Source organism: Podarcis melisellensis, assembly GCF_964234715.1.
Source record: "Podarcis melisellensis genome assembly, chromosome: 3".
Taxonomy (NCBI): domain Eukaryota; kingdom Metazoa; phylum Chordata; class Lepidosauria; order Squamata; family Lacertidae; genus Podarcis; species Podarcis melisellensis.
Window position 1 is genome coordinate 90754750 of NC_138530.1, and position 25828 is coordinate 90780577.

General features: G+C 43.8%; 1 protein-coding gene and 1 long non-coding RNA gene across 3 annotated transcripts in view; one reads left to right on the forward strand and one right to left on the reverse strand.

Annotated features, from left to right (window-relative positions):
- Nucleotides 1-14680, forward strand: part of NBAS (NBAS subunit of NRZ tethering complex) — a 178468-nt gene extending 163788 nt beyond the window's left edge. For both annotated transcript variants that reach the window (XM_081905888.1, XM_081905889.1), the window contains 4 exons: nucleotides 24-163; nucleotides 2774-2918; nucleotides 7304-7432; nucleotides 13922-14680. In XM_081905888.1, coding sequence (XP_081762014.1) covers nucleotides 24-163; nucleotides 2774-2918; nucleotides 7304-7432; nucleotides 13922-14197 — 690 coding nt within the window. In that variant the 3' untranslated portion in view covers nucleotides 14198-14680. The remainder of the gene's footprint in view (nucleotides 1-23; nucleotides 164-2773; nucleotides 2919-7303; nucleotides 7433-13921) is intronic.
- A 6833-nt stretch (nucleotides 14681-21513) lies between these two features.
- LOC309367430 lies at nucleotides 21514-24799 on the reverse strand. Its single transcript, XR_014167166.1, has 2 exons — nucleotides 24685-24799; nucleotides 21514-22159 (listed from the first exon to the last, which is right to left on the reverse strand). It is a non-coding gene; the product is annotated as an uncharacterized lncRNA (long non-coding RNA).
- Between the last annotated feature and the right edge of the window lie 1029 nt (nucleotides 24800-25828).

Consider the following 25828-nt stretch of genomic DNA (forward strand, 5'->3'; position numbering starts at 1 on the left):
GCTTCATTCTCTCAATTCCTTAGGTGGAAATAACTGATATTGAAAATGAAGAAAAGAGGTACAGCCTTTTCCTCAACCTTTTGGGATCTAGTAAGGATCATGGAGAATTCCAGCATTTAGTCATGCTCCTGCAAGCCTGGCCACCTATGAAAAGTGCAAATGTGTAAGTATTTGCTCATAGAACCTTAGAATTGTAGAGTTGGAAGGGATCCTGAGGATCATCTAGTCCAGTGGTGGCAAACCTTTTAGAGACCGAGTGCCCAAACTGCAACCCCAAACCCACTAATTTACCGCAAAGTGCCAACAAGGCAATTAAATATGGGACAATAATGATACAGGCTCTTGGGTACCCCATAAGGGAAAAGGAGCAGTTGTTTATTAGGTCGGCGGTTCAAATTCCCGCAATGGGGTGAGCTCCCGTAGCTCAGTCCCTGCTCCTGCCAACCTAGCAGTTCAAAAGCACGTCAGAGTGCAAGTAGATAAATAGGTACTGCTCCAGCGGGAAGATAAACGGCGTTTCCGTGCGCTCCTCAGTTCGCCAGAAGCGGCTTAGTCATGCTGGCCACATGACCTGGAAGCTGTACGCCGGCTCCCTCGGCCAATAAAGCGAGATGAGTGTTGCAACCCCAGAGTTGGCCACGACTGGACCTAATGGTCAGGGGTCTCTTTACCTTTACTTTAGTTCCCACAACAAGCCTGCGAAGTAGGGGAAGCTGAGAGGCAGTGGTCACCCAGGTGAGCTTCATGACCTCAACCCGGGTCTTCCCAGGTGCTAGCCAGCCCTTCGCTTTTGGTTTATCCCACTCCAGGTTCCGGCTTGCAGGCCCCACCGCCAACCCTTCGAGGTTGGACAAGGGTGACCTGCGGCTGGGAAGGCGCGAACCAAAGCGGATGCCTGACTAGGCCCGTCCTAGCACAGCAGAGGCACTCATCAGCGGCGGCAGCTGCACACCATGACATGACCCCACAGAAAGAACACACCGCCTCTTCATCCCCCAACTTTCTCTGTCACCCAACCCCAAGGAGTCCTGGGCTCCCTTCTTACAAAATTCACCTCAGAGGGGAAGGTCAGAAGCATGGGCTGGGCAGGAGGAGGAGGAGTTATGGACGTTGCTTGCCTTGTAGGTTGGGGCACGTGAGGACAAGCCTCCCACCCTCTTTCATCAGTGGGTGGGGAAGAGGCTCCTGGCCGGTTGCCAACAGGCCCTTCTTCCTCAGCATGCAGCTGCTGGGCTTTACTTGCGAGTAGGAGAATGCTGGTCTCCAGGTCAGCAGGCCGCGAGTCGCGGTATTGGAAGGGGTCCCATGGGTCATCCAGAAACGGCACTGATGGGGCAATGGCGCGCGCGCCCAGAGAGAGGGCTCTGCGTGCCCACTCTGGCACACGTGCCATAGGTTCTCCACCACTGATTCTAGTCCAACCCCCTGCATTGCAGGAATATGCAGTTGTCCCATATGGGGATCAAACCTGCAACCTTGGCATTATCAGCACCATGCTCTAACCCAACTGAGCTATTTAGGCAGACACAAATTTCCATGAGCTAAATATTAATCCTCTTTTTTTAAAAAAAATAGTATGTATTACAGTACTAAAATGGCCCAAGAAACTAATTCCTGCAGCAGTTGGCATCTTAGATAGTACAACACCACTGTGCTAAGTGCCTTACTCAGAGCTAACTAATCTGGAAAGCTGTTGTTTTATCTCTGTGAGGACTTAAGTGTTCCTCTTCAGTAATCATTTTATGTTGAGTGCATTCACCAGTAATTTGCCTGTGGAAAAATTGCTTATTGATGCCCATGGATTTGATGCTGGAGATGGAGAACTCCTTACCTCCTTAGTTGCTCCTTCCATCCCAGACAAAATTCTATGTTGTTCATTTTTCATATTGTAATCCCACATGGACCCATTTCACCTGCATGTGGCTCGGTAGACACAAAGCCAGCACATCTTGCCATTGTAAGGAAAGCAGATGTGTGTGATTCAGTCTTCATAATGCAGCGATCTGCCTCTACGAATGCCACCGCTTTTTATGTGGCATATAAAGATCTTCCTCTTCCTGTGCGTGCGCACATTCATTCATAGTCTTTGTTCTCGGTTTATAAACTTTGCTTTTAGCTGGAAAAATAGAGCAGTAATTGCTATTCATTCTGATCTCGCAGAGCTTTTGATTAAGCCTTCAGAGGGACACCGGGAGCTGCATTCTGCTGAGCCAGTGGATAGCTCAGTTGGTTAAGGCACGGTGCTGATAACGCCAAGGTTGCAGGTTTGATTCCCGTAAGGGACAGCTGCATATTCCTGAATTGCAGGGGGTTGGACTAGATGATCCTCAGGGTCCCTTCCAACTCTATGATTCTGTGATTAAACTACACTACCTGGCAGCAGCTCTCCATGGTTTCAGAGAGGGATCGTTTCCAGCCCTTGCTGGAGATGTCAGGGGTCGAACCTGGGACATTTTGCATGTAAGGCAGATGCTCTAGAGAGAAAGAGGGAGAGAGATACATAAATATGGTGGTACCCTATGGAGAGATGTATTTCTCTTCCATTTGGGTGTCTGCCTTCCTAGATTGGAAGGCGAGACTTCCCCTCATGGCAGCTGGCCCCATTGATGGCTGCAAAGCAAGGATTCTTTCCACTTGATCTTGATTCTTTTTCTTCTGGATCTGTTATACCTTGCTCCTCGGTTTATATTGCTAAGCAGATGGCTGTGGTACGTACATGTTTGCTTGCTTGATCAGTTTGCTTTCAAGAAATGTCTTTTTTCTCGCATTTTAGAGCATGCCCTAGTAATAACCCTTGGGTAAAACTGGGAACCATGATGCTCACGACAAGCCCGCAGGACCAGAAGGAGAATGCAGGGAATGAAATTTTGAAATTCTGCCGCTCTTTATATGAGACAAAGCACGTGCTCTCCACAGAGGTGAGTTTGTTCTCTTAAAAGAGTCCTAGCAAGAGATGAGCCCATTTGCATGAGTAGCAAATTCATCAGTGGCTGTGTTTGCTGTCAACATTCTGCTTGCGAACATCACAGAGGCATCTCTTCGGCCAGTGTGGGGAGCGCACCTGATCCAGCAGGGCTCTTTTCCTTCTTCAGCATAGGAATACATTTGTAAGTAAGTACTGAAATAAGTTTGCCTTAACTGCAAACTCCTTCCATGCAGGCAAAGCACTATTTCCTCCGTTCATCAGGCATTTTTGCTTTCTAACACCCATTCGTTTTCACTGGGCTTTGCTCCTCGTGCAAGCCTTCTTACACAACCCACTCACTAACAGATGGAGCTCCTTCAGGGTGCGTGCCAGCCAGCCATACATCCTTTTGGGAAAGTATAAGCTGAATTTTCTTCCCATTGTTACCCCCACCCCAACTGACAATCAGTATCACATAGTTCCTGGTGTCTACTGAGCCTTCTCAACCCTCAATGGGCCGTTTGAGAGAACAAGGTCGCTCCTTTATTGAGATTTTTGGGTTTTCTAAGATTTTCTTTTTGTACTGCTTCTGCTTGCTAATACCTCCCTCTTGTTCCTCGGTGGCCCTGTTTTGACTCTTATTTCCCCCAGCACAAGGATTTTGAGTTTACAGTTAGAAGGAAGGGTTGTTCATGGCGTCTCCTACTGTGATGCTGAAGGTATTTAGCAACCCATTTTCAAGTTAAGCAAGCCTATGCCAAACATAGGTGGCGAAGGCAAAACAGAGCTGCAACGTTCTGGGATTTGGCTGTTCGTGTCCCGTGAGTGTTTTGTTGCTTCTTTATCAAATGAATGGTCTAAATCTTTCATTCACCAGCTGTACTCTCGGGTGAACACCTGCACTGGAACAATAGGTGAATAGGGTGACTGAAAGTACTAGTCAACTTTAAAGTCATTTAATTTAGTTTTCTAGTCTTTTCAAAGTTGCCTCTTTTCCACTTCATTTTTGGTGAAAAGCAACAACGAAAGTGTTACAGAGCACAGGACGAAACAGTGAATATTGTATTTCTCTAGCACTGAGCATTATGTGTATTTTCACACAATGCATGTCTTGGAACTGCAATTTCTGCGTGTCTTGGAAGTCCAGTTTATTGCCATGGGCACAGTGTTTGCAAAAATAAATGCTGATGGCTGTTAGAATGCAAAGCCTGGGTGAAGCAGCAGTTTTATAGCGTCAGTAACATTTTATATCTGCAAACCCATCAAAACCTTAAGTGAGGAAGCATCATCATAAGAGGCTTGACAGAACAATAAAATTTCTTTCAAAAGAACCCCAAAGATTCTAGTTCCTAGAGCCTGGCCAGCATGGGGGGGGGTGGGATAGGTAACTAAAGCACAGTAGCAAAGAGCTACAAGAAATACACTCAGAACGGTTTCACCGATGCGTCTAAAACAGTGGTGACCTATGGACTGGTGGAGGCATAACACTGTGTCCCATTTAGCAGTGGCTAACGGACAGGGAGCCAAACATGGAACCATCCTTCCCAGAGCAAAGTCCCCTCCTGCTTACTCATAGTTGAGCCGCTGAGATTGTTTGGGCTGCTCTTAAACTGTGATATAGACTAACCCAAGAAATGTGATTATCCTAAATTTGCATGATTTAGCTGCTGCCCATTTCAGGAGCCAGCTAAGCACACAGTCGGCATTATGAATACTTCTTTTTTATTATTTTATCTAGAAAAATGTAGAAACCACTTCATCATAAGACGTGCCCATAGATAATTATCAGTAAAAGCACAGATAAAAGCAGCAGAACTTTAAAAGCAAGTGTGCGTAAGCAGGTAAACTTGTTGAAATAATAATAAAAAAGCTTTCTGCAAGTGTCTAAAACAATAGCCTTGTTCACACAACACAGTAATACTAACTATGGCTTACCAGGACCACACAAATGTATGGCATCCCGGAAAAGGAGTCCCAACCACTTTGCTTCTTTCTATTATTTTTTTCCTATCTCCCCCCCCCTCCCCACACACCATGTTATGCTAAGCCAAGGTTTAAGTTAGTGTATTGTCAAGACCTGGACTTGTGTTTAACAAGGAGAGAGAGATTAACCATGGGATATAGCAGCACAGGACAGAAAAGAGCCAGGAGCAAAGTGGTTGTGAGATGCTTTCCAGAAGCGCACATGTTTGAATCTAGGCCTGAAGCCTGAAGCCACCTGTGACTTAGCAACCTTGCCCAGCCATCCCAAATGATTTTTAAATGTATAGTTCCGTGTAAGTGTCTATAATTCATGTATAGTGAATGTGGATCCCAGTACATTGGATAACCAACAGCTAAATCCTTTTTTTTTTTTTTTTTTTTTTTTTTTTTTTGCTCCAAGTGATTAGGAAGTATCCCGGCAATACCATTGAGTTTCTATGGCTTTATTGAATTGCATTAATTGTTTGGATTTAATTCACTCTTTGCTTTATATGCTATCATGTTTTAAATTAATAGCGATTGCAATGGTTATTGTTTTTCAATGCTCTTTTGAGCCGCTTTGAGCTCAACATTTTCACATTTGCATTCTGAACACAAATACAAATATTAAATCAAATAAACTCAACAACTTAGCCTGGCATGTGAACCAGGCCAGTATAGTGAGGGTGCAGGAAGTTCTAAAGAACAGATCTCTGTCACACAGCAGTATTGGCTTCTGACAACTTCTTGTTTTTATTCCAGTCTCACTCCACAAGGAAATAAGTATTTAGATGCTGTTTAGTTTCTGGCCTTCCTGTCCATATCCATTTAAATGTGAATAGGTATTGGTAGTAGATAGAAGTAGGGCTGCTCAGCTCTGCTTCATCATCATCATCATCATCATCATCATTTATTTATATCCCTCCCCAGCTGAAGCTGGGCTCAGAGCGGCTAAAAACAGTAAAATGATACAACATTCTAAAATCATTTCATTATAAAATCAGTTCAAATCAGATTAATGGCAACCATTGGGCTAGAGTTCTGTGAGGATTACCAAAGGAGCGGGTCAGGCTGTGCCCTGACCAAAGGCCTGGTGGAACAGCTCTGTCTTGCAGGCCCTGCGGAAAGATGTCAAGTCCCGCAGGGCCCTTGTGTCTCATAACAGAGTGTTCCACCAGATCGGAGCCACAGCCAAAAAAGCCCTGGCTCTGGTTTGAGGCCAGCCTAAGCTCTCTGTGGCCCAGAACCTCCAAGATGTTTTTGTTTGAAGACCGTAAGGGCCTCCGTGGGACATACCAGGAGAGGTGGTCCCGTAGGTACGAGGGTCCTAAGCTCGTTCTTGACTTGTCCACCTGCAAGTGGTCCCAGAACTGAACTCATTGCCAATATGGGGCTTCTAAAAAGTTTTTTTTAAGTTAGCTTGCATTTGGATGTCCCAGTAAATCATGGTTGAATCCTAGTGGTTTTGCATTTTTTTCTCAGATACATTAGCATTCCTGCCTGTGGATGCAGAGGTGAGATGACAGATGTACACGAAAGAGCTTTACAACACCATAAAAGGACATTTTGCAACAGCATAACAAAGAATTAAACTTTGGCATATGTTACAGCCCAGTGGCCATCCCTTGGCTTGTTGGGGGGACAAAGCAGTGCAAGGTGTCCAGAGGAGGAGCTGCTGAGGCTCAAAGCCACAGGGTCTTTTCTTTCCCAGCGGAAAGGGAGGAGGTGTTCAGTGGGAGGGACAGGGCAGGGGAGGAAGCAAGGGCGCTGTAGTCAGTTACCGGACATAGAAACAGCACAATCTCCTCATATCTCAGGCTGCTGGGTACTTCATTTCCCAACAGGAGGAGGACATGGTGGTGAAAGAATGGCCAGCCACTAGCTGTGGAAGGTTTGGGGGAATTTTGGACTAGTTGTAGTTTCTGAACTACAACTCCCACCATCCTTAGCCATTGGCCATGCTTGTTAGGGCAAACGAGATGTGTAGTTCAGCAACATCTGGAAGGCCAAAAGTTCCCCAAGGCTGGACTGTAGCATATACCTTCTCTCAAGTCAAGAAGAAGAAGCTCTTAGTAAAACTATGAAACTCTCTTTAATGTCTGTCTGCCTCCTCTCTTGATGTGCACAGGCGGTGTAAGTGATTTGATTCTTCTCTGTGCAGATCACACAATAGGAATCCCCAGGTCGCTTTTTATCTACAGTGCAGCAGGCAATCTCTTTGACTCGATTTATTCTTTAAACGTTTCAGGCTTAATTTCCACTGGAGGGTGTTCCTCCTTTCTTTCACCCACCCCCCAACCCCAAGTTTGTTTTAAAATGTTTGACTTTCATTTTACACTTGACGCAAGGTTGCCTTGAACTCGAGTTCGAGTTGTGTCCCTTTGTTCCTGTCCCTTCTGATGCCTGACTACGCAAGATTTCCTTTGCTTTTTTCAGTGCATAAAAGATCTCTGTTTGCTGCTCCTCGACCAGTCCCTTCTGCTGCCGTCCCTGAAGCTGCTTCTGGAAAGCAGAGATCAAGATCTTCACTCTGTGGCACTGGAGCAGATAACGGCTATTGCTAAGGTATGAACAGCTGAATTAACCAGCCTTCCTCGTTTCAGGTAATAAATTAGCTCTTTTATCTTCATGCAGGAAACCAGGCCCCTTGAGTCTGTTACCGTTACTAAGACTTTCGAAAGCTTTTGTGTCTGCAATCTGCAGAACCATAGGGTTAGGCCACTCTCTTTATGTGCTCAAGGTGATTAAAACTAACAATCTTTTATCATCATCATCACCATCATCATTATTATTTTATATTATCTGCCCAACCAGTTATATAGCAAAATAACAAAAGACCGTCGTGGCTGCTTCATGCTTCGGTTGCTTGGTTGTTTTATGCGTAAGCCATTAACGCTCTATAAACATGAATATCTTGAAGTATATATAGCGGTTTTGTCTGTTGTTGTTCCCTGTGGATGTGGCAGAAGTATTCAGCTAATGCAAATGTTAATGCTACCGCTGTCTGAAATGAAAATTCTGAGATAGCAAAATATCACTGCATTTTTTTTTTTTAAAAAGTTTCTGTTTGCTGTATTGTAACCCCTTGGGGATTTAAATAATCAGATCTTTATTAAAGGTGTGCCGAATATTTGCCATTTTCTTACTCTTCAGTAGAAACGTGCAGTTTGGGGCAGGTAGAGATTTGGCTTTGATCAGCGGGGTAGTATCATCAACAACAATAATACTTTATTACGGTCGTAGACCAGCATAAGAAGGGAGGGGTACAATCTTTTAAAATAAATTAAAATATTTTTAAAACAAACACTAAAATCAGTTAAAACAGAATACACACACACACACACACACACACACACACACACACACACACATATATATAAGTCCATAAGAATCCAAAAGAAGCTAAGAAGGCCGAAAAGAAGGGTTAGGAGCATCAGACAAGAGTGAAAGCTAGTATATATAAGATCAAATATATCAGTCTACAGAGCACTCCAATACGAGTGCCCATTATATCTAGTTTGTGGCACAGGTCATCATCCATCACATCTTGAGCACTGCGGTGTAGTGTGTTTACATGGTGCCCAGGATGCACACTTGTGCATGCTGGGGGTGGGCCCTGGAGGGCGAACAGAGCCCACTACATGCCATCTCGCCACCAATGCCGATAGAGCAACACCATCCCTGAGCTACTTTGCGAGGCTGGAATGATCCCAGCCTCACAAAGTGGCACAGGGCCCTGCGCCACCTTGCGAGGCGGAGACCTTACCAGATTCCCTGCCCTAAATGGCCTTGGCGAAGGAAGAGAATTGATGGTAGCTCAGCTGTGAGCTGAGGTGAGCTGAACCCTCTCTGCTTCCCACGGAGCAAGAAAGTGGGAGCGTTCCTTATGCCAATTTAAGCGTTTGTTCATTTTTGTGTTTCACAGTACTGTGGTTTCCTTTCAGAAACTCAACCCCTGTTTACATTAAACAGGAGAATCGTAAGTAGCATCTGGAAAGGCAAATCAGAGCCTATTGATTTCCCCGACACAGAGCTAGCACATCTTACAAACACGGCTATGGGAGAGGAAATGCAGTGCTCGCTTGCTGATCCAATGTATTATTTAGCCATTCGTTGCATGATGCTGACAGCTTTATGGATGTTTACATTTAAAAGGATGATGCTGGAAAGTGCTGATGCTGGGGATTCGACAGCTTTTGCCTGCAATAAAAGGACCAGCTCCTTTCCCAGGCTTGTCTGAAATTGCAGAATCCTTGTGTTGTTGCCTAAACTTCTGCAAACTGCCAATTCCCTCTTTTTCCCCTCATCAGAAATAAGTAGGCCTTCTTCGACAATGAATATTGCAAATGGATAATTGAAATAACTCTAGTGTTGCCTGTTTAAGTGGTTTGTGGTAGTGGGAGCTAATGTTTGCTTTTAAGAATTGTTTGTATCTAGGATAAGGCGTACTGGTTTTGCATTTTTATTTTGCTTTTTGAACTTTGATGTGTGAGCGGGAAAAGTTTTAAGATTGATATTTCTTTGAGTAATGCTGTGTGGCTTCCAAATTACATATTTAACCCTTCAGACAAGTATTACTTTTCACATTTTGTCCCAATACTACTACTACTATTATTTATCAATCGCTAATATTCATGGGAAATGAGATCATTTTCACCATAGATGGTCTCTAGGCAGTTTACAGTACAATTAATAAAACAATCTGTCAATCAAAATACTGGAATATGATGTTTAAAGCAAACAAGAACCACAGATAGAAGTGTTTAGTTCCGTCAATAAACATCATGATACAACTTACCTAAAATACCTGCTGTAATAGAAACTTCGTCAAGCACCTGCAGTTTAATAGGGAGGAGGCCTAGCCAATCTCAAATGGGAGCGAGTTTCACGGAATCAGGCCCACAATACTAAATGCACAGCTTCCGAAAGTTACCAGCAATGCTCCTGTGCTGTGGGGGACCCCTAATAGAGACTCCCCCAGTAATCTCACAGATTGAGCAGGGATATAAGCATCAGACGCGCCTTATGATATCCTGGACCCAAATAAAATGAGAACCTTGAACTTTACCTCGTGAGATATAATTATTATTATTACTTTATTCATTCATTCATTCATTCATTCCCGCCCATTTGGCTGGGTTTCCCCAGCCACTCTGGGTGGCTTCCAATAGAATATTAAAAATATGATTAAACATTAAAAACTTCCCTAAACAGGGCTGCCTTCAGTTGTATTCTAAAAGTCAGCTAGTTGTTTATTTCCTTGACATCTGATGGGAGGGCATTCCACAAGGTAGGCGCCACCACCAAAAAGGCTCTCTGCGTGGTTCCCTGTAGCTTCACTTCTTGCAGTGAGGGAACTGCCAGAAGCCTCTCGGAGCTGGACCTCAGTGTCCAGGCTGAACAATGGGGTTGGAGATGGGGGTGAGCTTTCTGCTCACAGAAGGGTTGGCAACAGAAGACCCCTATGCACAGAGCCTATTGCACACAGGAGAGGTGAGGGGTGATGTGAATGGAGGCTGGCTCATGCCCTATGTCTTTATTAAGCATTATCTCTTACTTCCACCCATCTTTTGTAGCTTCTGCAGAGCGCTGTTTCTACAGAAAAGATCTGAAAGAAAAACAAAACTTTTAAACACCCTTTTTCATCTCAAGCTAACAAAAAAAAAAATCACTGCTGGCAATGGGCCACTTCTCATAGTATTTTATATTCATTGCCAGAGTATTGAAGGTTACGTTTGACACAGTTGGCTTGTTTTCCAATCAAATTTATAAATATAAAACACTAAAGGAGAACATTTGGAAAATGAAAATGAGCTTTGCTGCGGATTTCTTATACTGATCCTATGTTAATAAGCTAAATAACAATTACATAGTTCTCCAACTTAATTCTTTTTCTCCTGCATGGGCAGTGGTTTCGGAGCAAACAGCTTTAGCCCAGTTCTTTCTTTGGGAAGCTTTTCAATTTTTCAATAATGCCTTTGTCCTTAAGCCTCGCCTTTTCGCTGCTTCGGAAACAGATTTAGCTCTGTGTGAGTTTTTCACATTCACCTGGCTAAATAAATGAGCATCAATTATAGCCCAAAACATTTCCTGCCTGCTGTGCAGAAACATACCTTGCGTGGTGTTGCGGTGGGCACACCATATGTGCAGTGCTCTTGGGTCAAGGCCACCTGAAACTGCAGATCCCCGGCACAATCGGGTGCTTTCAGCATTTAATGGGATTTTGTTGTTGTTTAGCTCGTTATAGTCCTTAGCGTTTGCATTGTGTAAGTCTATAAAATCAAACTTAAGGTGAGTGGCGGCTTTCCTATTAATAATCTTAAAAGTTAAGTATTAATAGATTGGCCCTCGAGACACCTGTTGAAAAGAAGTGGGGGAAATACCATGTGACTCTTAATGTTTGCATAAAAAGGTAAAGGTAAAGGACCCCTAGCAGTTAAGTCCAGTCGCAAACGACTCTGGGGTTGTGGCACTCATCTCGCTTTACTGGCCGAGGCAGCCACCGTTTGTCTGCAGACAGTTTTTCTGAGTCATGTGGCCAGCATGACTAAGCCGCTTCTAGCGAATCAGAGCAGTGCATGGAAACACTGTTTACCTTCCTGCCGGAGTGCTACCTATTTATCTACTTGCACTTTGACGTGCTTTTGAACTGGCAAAATACCTTTGCATATTTGGCCCTTATTTTGCATTTCTGTTCAGCGTGCCTTCCCTACCTTTGCAGCAATGGGGAACCTCTAGCTCTTGGGCTTAACTGGGCATTTCTTCCCTGGCTGACCTGCAGCATGGTTTGACTCAAGCCACACCCACCTGCTGATCAGCTGATGTCATATGACATCAGGCGTGGGACTGGTAAACCTACAGGGCCAAATGGTAAAGGAAGCATTATGAGCACACTACAAATCTGCTCCCAATTCGTCATTCCCAGCCACTGGTAGAATCCAATGTTTGTTTCTAATTGGACACCTTTTTTCTGTTGCACTGTGATGACAGAAAAAGGTGCCCAATTTGACAGGTGACAAGCAAGACACTAAGGGTCCTTAGGTCCCTCTTTTCCAGCTGCAGCCCTCCAGCCAGATCAGTTTCTTTCCCCTTGTCTTAAAGGGCTATTTGCTTGTTTACTTTTGGTAGCTGCATCAACTAAGAGGCAGGCTGCACATTACATTTGCCAGACAAGAGCAGCCCACCTCTTGCCTGCTGAGAATTTTTTAGGCTCCCCTGCTGACAAAAGCAGAGGAGGCTGGAGAGGACTGCAGTCACAGAGCGAGAAAGAGGAGCTTCTGGCTGGTCTGTTATTGTTTAGCTCTCTCCTTGGCAGTTAATCTTCCCCTAGGAGTTGAGAGACGGATAAGCAGAAATTATCCACTGGGGAGAGAAATGGGCAAAAACCAATAGTGAATCGGCCAGACACTCCTCTTGCCTGCATGTTTAATTGAGAACTCCTCTGGTTTTCTCCACCTGTCTTTAGTGCAGGCTTCAGAATTATCAAACATCAGAGCCAAGACAGCACATGAATCCAGGATTCCAGTACATTGGCATTCATCTGGTTTTCTTCACCTTCCTGAAACAAAGCCATGCTATCCATGCGATAGTAGGGGTTTGTTGGGATCATTCCTTCAAATAAGCAAATACGTTGGCACCTCTTCTCTCGGAGTATCTGTATTTATTCATTTTTTTAATTCAGTATTTAGGGATCAGAATGCACAGGAGTAACTCCACTTACTCAGGAGTAAGCATCACTGTGTTCAACAGGGCTTCCTTCTCAGTTGATGTACCGTATTTTTCGCCCCATAGGGCGCACCTAGTTTGGAGGCTGCTATCCACAACCCCTTGAGGGAGACCGCTCCACTGTGGAACAGCTCTTACTGTCAGAAAGTTCTTCCTGATGTTTAGTCAGAATCTCCTTTCTTGTAACTTGAAGCCATTGGTTAGAGTCCTATCCTCCAGAGCAGGAGAAAACAAGCTTGTTCCCTCTTCCATAGGACAGCCCTTGAGGTCCATCTGATTTGATGATGACTGTGGTTTGAAGGCTGGGATTCAGGCCATTTTGCAGTAGCTCAAGGGGGAGACTGGTGCTGCCTGCCTCCCATTCAGGGGCTGTCCTCCCTGCTGAGCAAGTGTTGCCCAGGGATCCAGCTGCTGGGCTGGAGACCACTCTGTGTTATACACTGAACCACTGAGATAAGGCAAGCTGTAATTCTAAATAATTTTCACTGTGGAGTCATCGTGGACCATTGAAGCATTTCTGGCAACTGTGGGGGACCACAGGACATTTCGGCTGCTGCCACCTGAATAATTCTTCCTGCTGTGGCAGTCATCAGAATACAGAAAGTGGCCACACACTGAGTAGCAACAATATATGTTTATATATCTTTTTAAAACATATGCCAGACAAAGAGGCATTCGCTCTTTCTAAACATAGTTGGATAATTAGTGTTTAATCTGCTGGAGTTGCACTTGTGGATGAGTGAGGTTTTATGCAGCTTCTTAGAGGGTGGATTGGCTTTTTGTGTGCATCTTCTAATGGCTTCCTCATTCGTTTTTACCTGGAGGTTGAAAGTGTGCTTTGTTCTGTTTAAAACAAGTGTGGCATTCTGTGAAAGCACCCCGCTAAATCAGCTAACCTTTAAATAAGATATACAGATATGCACATATCAGCATGAGGCCAGCTTTAGTGTCAATTCACCTTACCTAATAGGTTTTGGATAAATTGTAGGGACAGGGCATGCTGTTCACAAATCACTTAAGCTTGCTGTACTGGCACTCAAACTAGCTTAGTCTGCTGGAAGCCAGTTTCGCCACCAACTAATCTGGAAGTCAGCGGTAGCTTGAGGGTCGCAACCTCATGAGCCACTCTTGCAAACACAACAGCTTGTGGGATTGATCGTAAGGGTCCCGACCCTTGTGCAAGGGCAGAAAATTGTATTTCTGGGTGGGCTGACTGGTAAATATGCATGAACGCCAACTGCATATTTGCATGATGAAGTTCTGGAGAATTGTACTGGTCCTTTTTGATAAGATTATCTTTGTGTTGTGTTCTTTTGCCCTCCCATATAGGCTGATGCTTCCAACTGTGACTCTGAACTGCTTTCCTTGCTCCTGGATGAGAACTTGGTTGCAGACTGCGTCTCCACTGTCCTTTATCCTCACCTGATTAATCACTTGCTGGCCAAGCAAGAGGAAGGACGCTGGGATATAGAAGAAATAGCAAAGCAGCTGCAAGGAGCAGGTTTTGTTGCAGAGGCAGGTTCCCTCCTGATGGCATATAAAGGAACGCATCCTGCACTCCGGACCTTTGGAGCGGCCCTTGAAGCTGTTCGGCGCTGGATTTAAATGGCTGCGCCTTTAAAGTTATACTTGGTGCCTGAACTACGTACTGCTTTTCAGGTGGAAATAGACATCGCTTGAAAGGCTATCCTTCAAAATAATCATTGCTCCTTTGCATTGCATAAAATCCTGACAATGTGCATACTTCCCTGCAGTGTTACCCGTCCTATCCCTAGCTCTTTTCCTAAGTTATAGTTTACATCAGCAGGTTGGAGTGTATTCAGTGCAACCCAAGAATTATATCTGGGTAAAGAAACATTTTCCAATTCGTGCCACAATGGACAGCAACGATGCTCCACAACTTCACCTCCAGTATAAACATATAGATATAAATTAAAGGAGTTGAATAGGACTAATCCCCTCACTTCAATGGGAGCAGAATGTTCAGGGCATCTTAAGAGTTTGCACTTTAAGCTGTTCGGAAGTTAATTTCTAAATTTAATTGCAATGCATTGTGTTAATTAAAGGCTTTCTTTTCAACCAACTCGAGCTGCTTTTGTTATGTGGCTTCTTCCTTTCCCCGAAAATATAACATCTTGCTGATAAATTGATTCTGCCGCTAGATTGTGTACATTCTCAGAATGCTTGCTCTCTATTATCAAACCTGTTGTGATCATTGAGCACGTAACTGAAGCATTCCTGTTTTCTTAAGGGGCAAGTGCATTTCTTCATTTGCTGTGGGAGCAACAATAGACCTACTTCTGTAGACAGGCGGAAGGCAGAACTCCATCCCTTTTATCTCCATACACAGCCCCAACCTACAGACCTTTAAACTAAAAGTGACTTGGGATGCCCATTAACACAAGCGTTCTGCGGCGCAGTAAACAATCGGGAACAAAAACTGACCTGGGGGTTGCTCCCACCTGGCAAGCCATTTCTGTCATTGGCCTTTTTAAAAACATTTTGTTCCCAGCATGCAATCACAACCTGGAGAAAAAGGAGGGAATTGCAATGGATTGGGGGAAATTGTTGGAATTGTGTGGGAAGCCATTTCAGATTATCAGCTTTCTGCACATTTGTTTTTTATGCACACTGAGCAGCAGAGTGCATGTGGGCATCGCGCTTACGGTATTCTGAGCATTTTTGGAAAAAGGCAATCGAAAATTAAATGGAGATTGGAATGGTCTAAAGTTGAGGGCACTTTAAACATTTGACTGCATAATGAGGCTGCCATTATGCACATATGTGGTCCGTGTGACAGGCATAATGTTTAAAAGGCTTTTTTACTGTAAAAAGCTTGTAACATCCACACACCAATGTAAGCACCGGAAAGGAATATGCAGCCCCTTTATTGAATGCGTCAGCACACATAATAGGAACACCTGCCCTATGGAGTGCCTATGACTCACTCCATGATTAATTAAATGTATACCATGGAATAACAGTGACTATACTACCAGTTTTATGCTGGAATGTATGTTATAGCATAAACAACCCCAAAGAGCTGTGAGGAGAATGGCCAATACTATTGACCACAAATACAGCATTTCAGCAATCTGTTGCATATCACAGATTTAGGAGGAGGGGAAACATAATAATAGCATTGTAGAGTTGGAAGGAGATCCCAGGGTCATCTAGTCCAGTGTTTCCCAACCTTGTGCCTCCAGATGTTTTTGGACTACAATTCCCATCATCCCTTGCCACTGGTCTTGCTAGTCAGGGATGATGGGTGTTGTAGTTCAAAAACAGCTGGAGGCACAAGGTTGGGAAACACTGATTCTAGTCCAATCTTCTGCTATGCAGGAATCTCAGCTGAAGCATCCTTTTTTTTATAAGATAGAAAATAATGTTTATTTTTGTATACCTCCACTTATATTTGAAAACATTTCTTCTACTTTTCTTCCTTTTTTCAAACAAATAATCATAAAAAGTAAGAATGAAAATGTGCACCCCACCCCCGAGAGCATTCCTTTGTAACCATCCAACCTCCCCAAACTTCAACCCCTCTTGCGATGGTTTGACCCCTTTCCATTCTAACAGTACAAATTCTGCAGACAACCTCCATGTCTCCTCAGAATCATTTCTCCTGCATATTCCCCATTAATAGCTATATCCCACACAGCTGAAGCGTCCTGACAGATGGCCACCCAACCTCTGCTTAAAAACCTCCAATGATGGAGAGTCCACCGCTTTTTGAGGGAGTCTCTTCCTGTGTCAAACCGCTTTTAATGTCAGAAAGGTCTTCCTGATGTTTAGACGGAATCTCCTTTCTTGTAATTTGAAGCCATTGGTTTGAGTCCTACCCTTAGAGCAGCAGAAAACAACTTTGCTCCACCCTCCCCATGGCTATCATATCTCCTCCTATCCAGGTCAAAAATGCCCAACTCCCTCAACTGTTCTTCATAAGGCTTGAACAAGTTCACCTATGGGTCTATAAATCCATGGGTGAGATCCTTCGCTGACGAAAGGTCTTGAACCGATGAACCAGAGAAAACATGGGAGCAGCTAAAACCGGAGCAGCTGGCAGGCCAACAAAGGGAGATCCTTGGTTGCGTCCTGCCTTTAAGGGGCAGGCCGCACCCCCGGACCAACCCAATTGGCCGGCTAGGGGGTGATGCAGCCAGGAATCCCCCAATCATGCGAGGGCTGGCCTCCCACCCCCTGAGCACATGCAGGGGCCGTGAAGTCCGCAACCCCACCTCCTCCTCAAGGCAGAAGTGGCTTTCTTACAGATTTATAAAATTTATTAATCACCATTCCTCATGCAAGATTCTCAACGTGTGATCAACAATTATCAACCAGATGCCACCCTAAAGGCATTTCAATCACCACAAAGTACTCCTAACAATAGTATTCAGAATCCAAAGGGCTCCTGACATTATCATTCAAATGTCAAGAGGTCAGGTAAAGGTAAAGGGACCCCTGACCGTTAGGTCTAGTCGTGGCCGACTCTGGGGTTGCAGCACTCATCTCGCTTTATTGGCCAAGGGAGCCACCGTACAGCTTCCGGGTCATGTGGCCAGCATGACTGAGCCATTTCTGGCGAACTAGAGCAGCGCACAGAAACGCCATTTACCTTCCCGCCGGAGCAGTACCTATTTATCTACTTGCCCTTTGACGTACTTTCAAACTGCTAGGTTGGCAGGAGCAGGGAGCGAGCAACAGGAGCTCACCCCGTCATGGGGATTCGAACAACTGGCCTTCTGATTGGCAAGTCCTAGGGTCTGTGGCTTAACTCACAGCGCCACCCGCGTCCCTTCCTACTAGCTAGCCAGCAGCTAAAATGGTCAAACTACATTCTGTATGGTTTTGGTGCTTTTCTAAAGACAGATGTGCCCCTCTTCCCAAGGCAACAGCCCAATTCCATATGCAGCTTTGATACTTGAATAGCCTTGGAGCTGTTTACAAACCACAGTGAGGGGGCAAGTGTATGAAGGTCTTTAAACCACACTTTGTGGACTTTTTTATCTCTCTCGTGCACCTATGTTATTTGTCGCTATGGGTGGAACAGATGTATACTGTTTAAAAGTACAGGTGCAGCACTGCAAAGAAATAAATGCAAGAATGTTGAATAAATGAGAGACTATGAACCAGGGAATGAAACCTGAGAGGGATTGTAATGAATACAATTGTGCCATCTGCAGAGTACTTGGCAAGAGGAAAGAAAAGGTAAGACTGTAATTCGTGTCGATTCCGAACTGCCGGCTTTAAAAGTCAAGAGGCCCTTCTGCAAAAAATGTTGCTTTAAAAGCCAATATATTCTTCAGAATAAAAGGTGGTTCTTGGAACTGAAACACTTCTATTAATGCGGCTTTTCTGATCATTGGGTTATTGCAAGCAAGTTACTGTTCCAAGCACGTGCACACACGCACACGTAAAATTGTGAACTGAATAAACGATGGGGTTCTTTGGAAGCAAAATACATCTCATGGAAGGTGAGGGTATCAAAACAATATTTTTTATTGCTGACAATAACTTGGGGCATGAAGAAGCGAGGTAGCAAGGACTGGGTCTCAGCAGCAATGATGGGGGCAGGGACTAAGAAAGAGTTCTTTGGGGAACTGGAAAGGCTAGTAGTCTTGATCACCAGTTACCTCCTAATGCGACAGAAATTCGTCTCAATAAGAGACAAGGTACAAGGTGGGAGAGAAAGATCAATACAGTCAAGCTTCCTGTCTCTGTGCTTCATTGAAGCATTCAATGAAATTTCAAGTTTCTCCAGTCATTGTTCAACATGGTCTTGTGGTTTGTGTCTCAAAATCAAGCCGAACAAATTCTAAGGACTATTCTAGTAAATGTAATCACCTGAGTCTCTGCAGGAGTGGATTTGACCTTGTCATCAAAGAATACAGGGTGCGTAATATCCGTAGAGTCAAACACAGCAGGAATGAGAAGGAACCTCCTTTTGAGAACCTCTCAAAAGGTCAAGAGGCTATTGGAGCACAAACTCCTGGGGAGTAACTCCCTCTGGTAATATGCTGTAAATGTAATGTTTTGCCTTCTGCTCATCCTTAACCTTGGGTGTTTTACAATATTATTTAGTGCTCTTTAAGTACTAATCATTACTGAACCGGCTTGAACATGTTTTTCCCTCTCTGTGATCTATGAGCAATTTATCTAAATGCAAATCTGGTAATTAGAAATTGCATTCATCTTAATGTATGTTTCTGTACGAGGAAAGGATCCTTTATAGACTCATAGGACATCTTATTTATTGTTTGGGGGGTTATTGTTATTTCTGCAATATAATTATTGCTACATGTTATGTAACTTATTGCATATCTATTAATCTGCATCATGCATATAATTTTCAGTCCAAAGGAGCTCTTCCATGGTGCTTTTATTGCAAGCATTGGGGCTGTTTTTAGAACACAAGGTCTTTGTATCTGAGTCCATAGGAGAAACTGTTCTGCATTGCTCCAATCATACATATAAACATTATTTTGTATTATTGTTGTTGTTGTTGTTGTTGTTGTTGTTGCAATGTGTGTACATTTCTTCAAACTCCTTTTCCAGAGTTACAGCTTGACTCAAATAATGTACAGAAATGTAATTTAAAACATGATTGATTTTTCCCCATTTTAAAAACACTCAAGGCAATCCCAGAGGCATGGGGTTGGTGTTAGAGCAGCTATAATATGTACTGCTTCTTCAAATGCATAATTTTTTCTCCCCTCCCCACTTCAGATTGCAGTTATGTGAATCAAAGTTTGCAGTTCAACAGCCCTTTTTCAAATGTAGTTGCTGTTCTGTCCCCATCTTTCAGCCTGCAGCTCAAGAGGACAAGGATTCCACAACCACCACCAGACCCCTATAATCCCTGTAGGAAGTAGCTGCCTGTTTGTTTGCTTGCTGCACCCTCGGCTAAACAGTTCTGCCAATAAATTTATATTGTTATTTACAGACATCCTGCTACAGTGTTCCTGTTTTTGAAAGTGAAGGTCTTCACCGAATGCTGTTTGAATCCAGTAGTGTGCTATGGAGCTGGTTCTCTGTTACATGCTTTTTGTTGTTGTTGTAATGTGAGTGGAAGCCCATAAACCAGGGCCAGGGCCTTTTCAGTACTGGCCCCGACTTGGTGGAATGCTCTGTCACAAGAAACTAGGGCCCTGCGGGACTCGACATCCTTCCGCAGGGCCTGCAAGACAGAGCTGTTCTGCCTGGACTCAATCTGACCCTTATGTTTCCCTCCCTTTATGGTTTTGATCTATGGGCTACTTTTAAAATGAGGCTACATTTTAAATTGCATTTTAACCTGTACTTTAAATTGGTTTTGTTTCCCAATTATGTTTTTACTGTAATTTTACTGGTGTTAGCCGCCCTGAGCCCGGTTCTGGCCAGGGAGGGCAGGGTATAAATAAAATTTATTATTATTTATTATTATAAAACTGTTTTGGTGTGCAAATGCCAATTCAAGAGCATGGGGAACTGCTATCTGGACATGCAATCGTTGGCTGGTTCTCATTTTGCCGAGTCAGTGAATCTGTGCTGTGCAAATGCATTTCTCTTAGGTAAGTGATCATTAGCACTTGATAGCTCTTTTTACTGTAATAGAATTAAACCTGTTTAGATGCAAATGCCCTGAAATGTTGATAGACTGAGGTGGAAGTGGGCGAGTAAATTTTAAATGCATTCCCAGTTTTACTCAGCAAGTCTCCTGTTTGAAGCTGAAGCCCACAAGAAGCTGCTACCCAATGAAACATAGGAGCATGAAATATACCGTACCAGTCAAGTCAAAATAATAGAAAGACTGCCATATTTATATACTTTTGGTGTTTCTGTCCTGCCCTTTGCAACATAGTGTCTATGCTGTTGTTGTTTAGTCGTTTAGTCGTGTCCGACTATTTGTGACCCCATGGACCAGAGCACACCAGGCACTCCTGTCTTCCACTGCCTCCCGCAGTTTGGTCAGACTCATGCTGATAGCTTTGAGAACACTGTCCAACCATCTCGTCCTCTGTCATCCCCTTCTCCTTGTGCCCTCCATCTTTCCCAACATCAGGGTCTTTTCCAGGGAGTCTTCTCTTCTCATGAGGTGGCCAAAGTATTGGAGCCTCACCTTCACGATCTGTCCTTCCAGTGAGCACTCAGGGCTGATTTACTTAAGAATGGAGAGGTTTGTTCTTCTTGCAGTCCATGGGACTCTCAAGAGTCTCCTCCAGCACCATAATTCAAAAGCATCAGTTCTTCGTCAATCAGTCTTCTTTATGGTCCAGCTCTCACTTCCATACATCACTACAGGGAAAACCATAGCTTTAACTATACGGACCTTTGTTGGCAAGGTGATGTCTCTGCTTTTTAAGATGCTGTCTAGGTTTGTCATTGCTTTTCTCCCAAGAAGCAGGTGTCTTTTAATTTCGTGACTGCTGTTACCATCTGCAGTGATCATGGAGCCCAAGAAAGCAGCTTACAATAAAAACAGAAATGCCAGCAAATAGTTAAAACAGAAGGTGAAACAATAAAAAACCTGCAGTTTAAAATGTAAATCAAAGCATCCTAATAGGCAATTTGCAAAGATCTCCAATGCCATTAAACATTGTTAATGTAATGTGGGAATCCGGGGTGCATCTGAGCAGATCAGCCAGAGGTTAGGGATTAAGAACATTGGAGATAGAGTTAAGATTTCAGGACCAAGGACAGATCACAGAGAAGCAGAACTCCAAGCATCTCTGATCAGGAACTCAGTGAGGACTGAAATATTTTGCTGGGGCTTGAGAATTTTGGCCACATATTAGCCCTTCTTCTTCTTCTTCTTCTTCTTCTTCTTCTTCTTCTTCTTCTTCTTCTTCTTCTTCTTCTTCTTCTTCTTCTTCTTCTTCTTCTTCTTCTTCAGTATATGCCATTTTAAATTTACAAAGGAACACCCTGAGCTTAGAGGCACATTCAGGCACCCAAACATATAATTGTAGTGTTTGAAAAAACGGTATCGGTCCCCTCCAAAGCAAACTGCACGAACTTGTCCTCCAAAAACTCTCCTCCTTCCTGCCTGATTCAAAAATTTGCATTGTCCCCACCTTTCTGAAAATGAGGATCAGATCTGTAGGATCAAGGGGGGAAGTGTGGGGTGCATGGGAATTCTGTTGTAAGCAAAGCACAATAAGAGAGACTGTGGAGCTGATTATATGACATGGAAGATAAGCAGGTGCTTTAACTTGGAATCTCCTTAGGGGTTTTTTGGACCCTGAATTTGCAAATGTCTCAACACTTCCCACTGTGGCTGCTTCCAACTCTGCAGGCAAAATAAAATAAATCTTTTATGAGTTCTTCAGTGTTATCACAGAAATTGTTGTGATGTGCTGCTCATAGCCAGGTCACCCTTCACGTTAACCATGGAGAATGTGTAAGCCGTCAAAGTTGTTGGAGACGCAGGTGTTATCTTTGGGAAATCTGTCTCTTTGGATCTCATCTTGCCCCCATTATAGGCTGCAGATGTACTGCGATGCATGTGTTCTCTGCAAGACATCCTTCCAAGACTCTGCAAATCAACCTCTTAGGTCCAGAGCACACTATGCAGGTTGGAGACGGTGCCTGAAGAAACAGATAATGAAAATTAAATCTCGACAATTAAATTATTCCAATATAGTCAACTGTGTCCTTTTAAATCATATCTGAGGTGAAGAATTGCCCAAAATTAACTTCCAGAATAATGCCCCCCCCTTATTTAACACAGAATCGTAGCAAATAACAAGTATGCGCCACACTATTTTATATAGACGGCATGCATTGCCCAGTCATTGCTGTTTCTATGCAGTTGCGATTTTGTAAAGATGAAAATCAATTTTAAAAAATAAAGAAAATTCACAAAGCGACTGACTGCATAAGACTGGAAGAATGCAGTCCTGCTGGGCAGACTTAACAAGCTCCCTGGTTAAAATCTGCTTGCTATGAATGAGCCAAAAGGCTTCACACCCAAGAAAACTGTATCTGACAGACAGCCTTGCAGGGTGAACATTTCTAGAGAAACACAGGCACAACAATATGTTTTATTGGATTGTCTTGTTTTAGCACCCTTTTTGGGGGGTAAACTTAACCAAGCCCTTTTTCATGCAGAAATTGTTGTGCGGCTAGTTGAGTCCAAACCATGAAGAAAGAATTTGGTAACAGCAACATGAACAACCACAATTAATGTCACAAAGAAGGTGACCTCTTCAACCCCCTTGCTGGTCAGTAGAAAGAAAGAATTTGGAAACGGCGATATGAAAAACCACAATTAACGTCACAAAGAAGGTGACCTCTTCAACCCCCTTGCTGGTCAGTAAAAACAAAAACAAAATACAACTAATTGACTTTACTGATTTTACTGCATTTATTAAATCTCCAATATGTTATCTGAATTCACTGAATCTCCAATATGTTATCAATGACCAGAATATTAATAGCGTATCAACAGCTTCAGTCTTTAGTATAGGTTCTTGCTAATACAGTGGTACCTCTGGTTAAGAACCTAATTCATTCCAGAGATCCATTCTTAACCTGAAACTGTTCTTAACTTGAGGTACCACTTTAGCTAATGGCGCCTCCTGCTGCCACCGCGCCGCCGGAACACGATTTCTGTTCTCATCCTGAAGCAAAGTTCTTAACCCGAGGTACTATTTCTGGGTTAGTGGAGTGTGTAACCTGAAGTGTCTGTAACCTGAAGCATCTGTAACCCGAGGTACCGCTGTACATTCTATTGAAATAATGGGTGACTGGATTCAGAGAAAATTACTATTTTGCTCTACAGTGGTACCTTGGGTTACATACGCTTCAGGTTACATACACTTCAAGTTATAGACTCCGCTAACCCAGAAATAGTGCTTTAGGATAAGAACTTTGCTTCAGGATGAGAACAGAAATCGGGCTCTGGCAGCACGGCAGCAGCAAGAGGCCCCATTAGCTAAAGTGGTGCTTCAGGTTGTTGGTTCAGAACGGACTTCCGGAACGAATTAGGTACGGTACTTAACCTGAGGTACCACTGTATATTTTTTAACAATGCAGTGGCCCAACTTGCAGATTACCCAAACTGAATGAGTCACACATAGCCTCCATTGCAGGCCTTCTTGGACCTTTTTCATCATGCAGAGAACTGAAGGTATGAGGAGGGTCTTCTCTGTGTGCATAGACGATCTCTCCAATAACACACGGCTCCCAATTCTGTAGAGCACCAATGCACATAACAACGTGGGTGTCCCTTTTCAGACTTCAGATCCCTCTGTAGGAGATCTGGGGGGCAAATCCTTCAGGGGTGACGAAAGAATGGACTGAAGACACCAGGAACAGTACTGCTTCCCCCTTCTATGCATTTTTCCCTGTGGGGTGGAGGGAATTTGTGAAAGGAGCTTGCATTCCTAGCTTATTGGTCACCTGTAGACATTCACTCACAACTATTATGGTTTTTACAGATGGCTTTTAGGCAACACCGATGGCAAGAGCTGTAGAAATCATTAATTCTTCTGACCCTGAAAAAAAAGCTTTGCTCAAAAATACATACATAACCACATTAGAACAGCCATCCCTGGTTGGAAGCCAGAGCAGTCAATCAAATAACTATGCTACCTTTTCTCCCACCTCTGCTTCCTCCTGCATTTATATGGAGTATTTGGGGCTTGGGGAAATGTGCCCATTTTAAAGAGACAACAAAACTGAGGTCTATGGAATCTCCAAAGCTCTAAGGTGTCCCGATTGGGCACAGGCTTCTCAAACTATGCTTGAGAAGAGACCCATATCTCTCTGAATCTTAATCCAAATCTGAACCAAATCCATACCCCTAATCATTATTAATATTATGGGTGCAGAATGGTTGCATTAAGATGTTCCTTCTTGTGACAAAACAAGGTTTCCCCCACCTATTTCTAGTTCCCTCAAGACTCTCCACCCCACTGCACCACCAATTTGCCACAGACCTTTTTATCTCCTTTCCTGTGCTCATTTGATACATCCTGGAACAGCACATTTAGAACAACCGTTCTGTGCCAGGAGTGCTTTTCGCCCTCAATAAGATTTGTTTCACACCGTCCTCTTTAAACATGTATACGCACCACAAACCAGGCTTTATTATTCCTTGGGCCACACACCTGCAATTGGTTTCCATGGCGACAAGAGTTTTGCAGCCCCCATCTGTTTTGTTCTCAGTTCCGATTAACAGATCACTAGCTGGCGGTAAAAATGCAATTAGCGGGGAAAGGCAACTTTTCAGGTGGGTTCGGGAGTTTTAAAATCTCTCGGCAGTTGCAAATGCTGCTGGAGGAACAATACCAACAACAAAGACCCCTTTAAATAAAACTTCTGTGGACAGAGCCCACTAGGCCTCCCAGTGCTTGGTTCAAAAGGGATGGTCTCCCTGGCTCCTGACACTGGGGAGGAGTACAGGTACAGGAGTACAGGTAATGCACAGGGCAGTCAAGTTGGTTTCTTTTAATCCTCATGGAAGCAAGTTGAAATGTTTGCTGTGCAGTCACAAACTCAGCCCATTTCTTATTTTTTTTTAATCATATATTTGAATGGTAGCAGATCCATCTTGGATCTGGCTAAGACCTTGTACTGGGTGCTGACCTCCCAGTTGAAGACCAGTCCTCTATGGCAAGGATGGGGAACGTGTGGACTACAGCTTCCATCACCGCTGATCATTGACCATGATGGCTGGAGCTGCTGGGAGTTGGAAGTCCAACGATATCTGGAGAGGTTTCCCATCCTCGCTGCTCCCCACACATTCCACAGTTCATCCTAAGTCCCACCAAACCCTTAAAGCCAAGCTGATTTAGATGCTATGCTGAATGCCCTGGGTGAGAGAGGTGATTAAAATGAGACAGTGTCTTGCTCCTTGTCTTGCCTAGGTAGCAAAATGGCACACACAACTCAGTCAATGTGTCATTTTGGCACCTGAGGAGTCTCTCTCTCTCTCTTCCTTCCGAAGAAACAAGTAACAATTGGTGACCATTTCATGACCATCAAAAACAATTGCCCAGGCAACCAGTTCACCCAGCCCTATAATTAGGCTGGCTCTTTTTCCCAGTGGGAGGAATGTCAATGATGCTTTTTTTTCACATGTTCAGTCACTCTTGCATATGTGTGTGTGTTGCATGTGTGTGTATCTGTTTGTCTGAAATCTCGCTCACTCACTCACTCACTCACTCACTCACTCACTTCTTGTTCTGCCTATTCAAGCCCAGATTCCTAAATGTATGTAAGGAGCTAGGCCTAGCCTCCATTTAATAATAT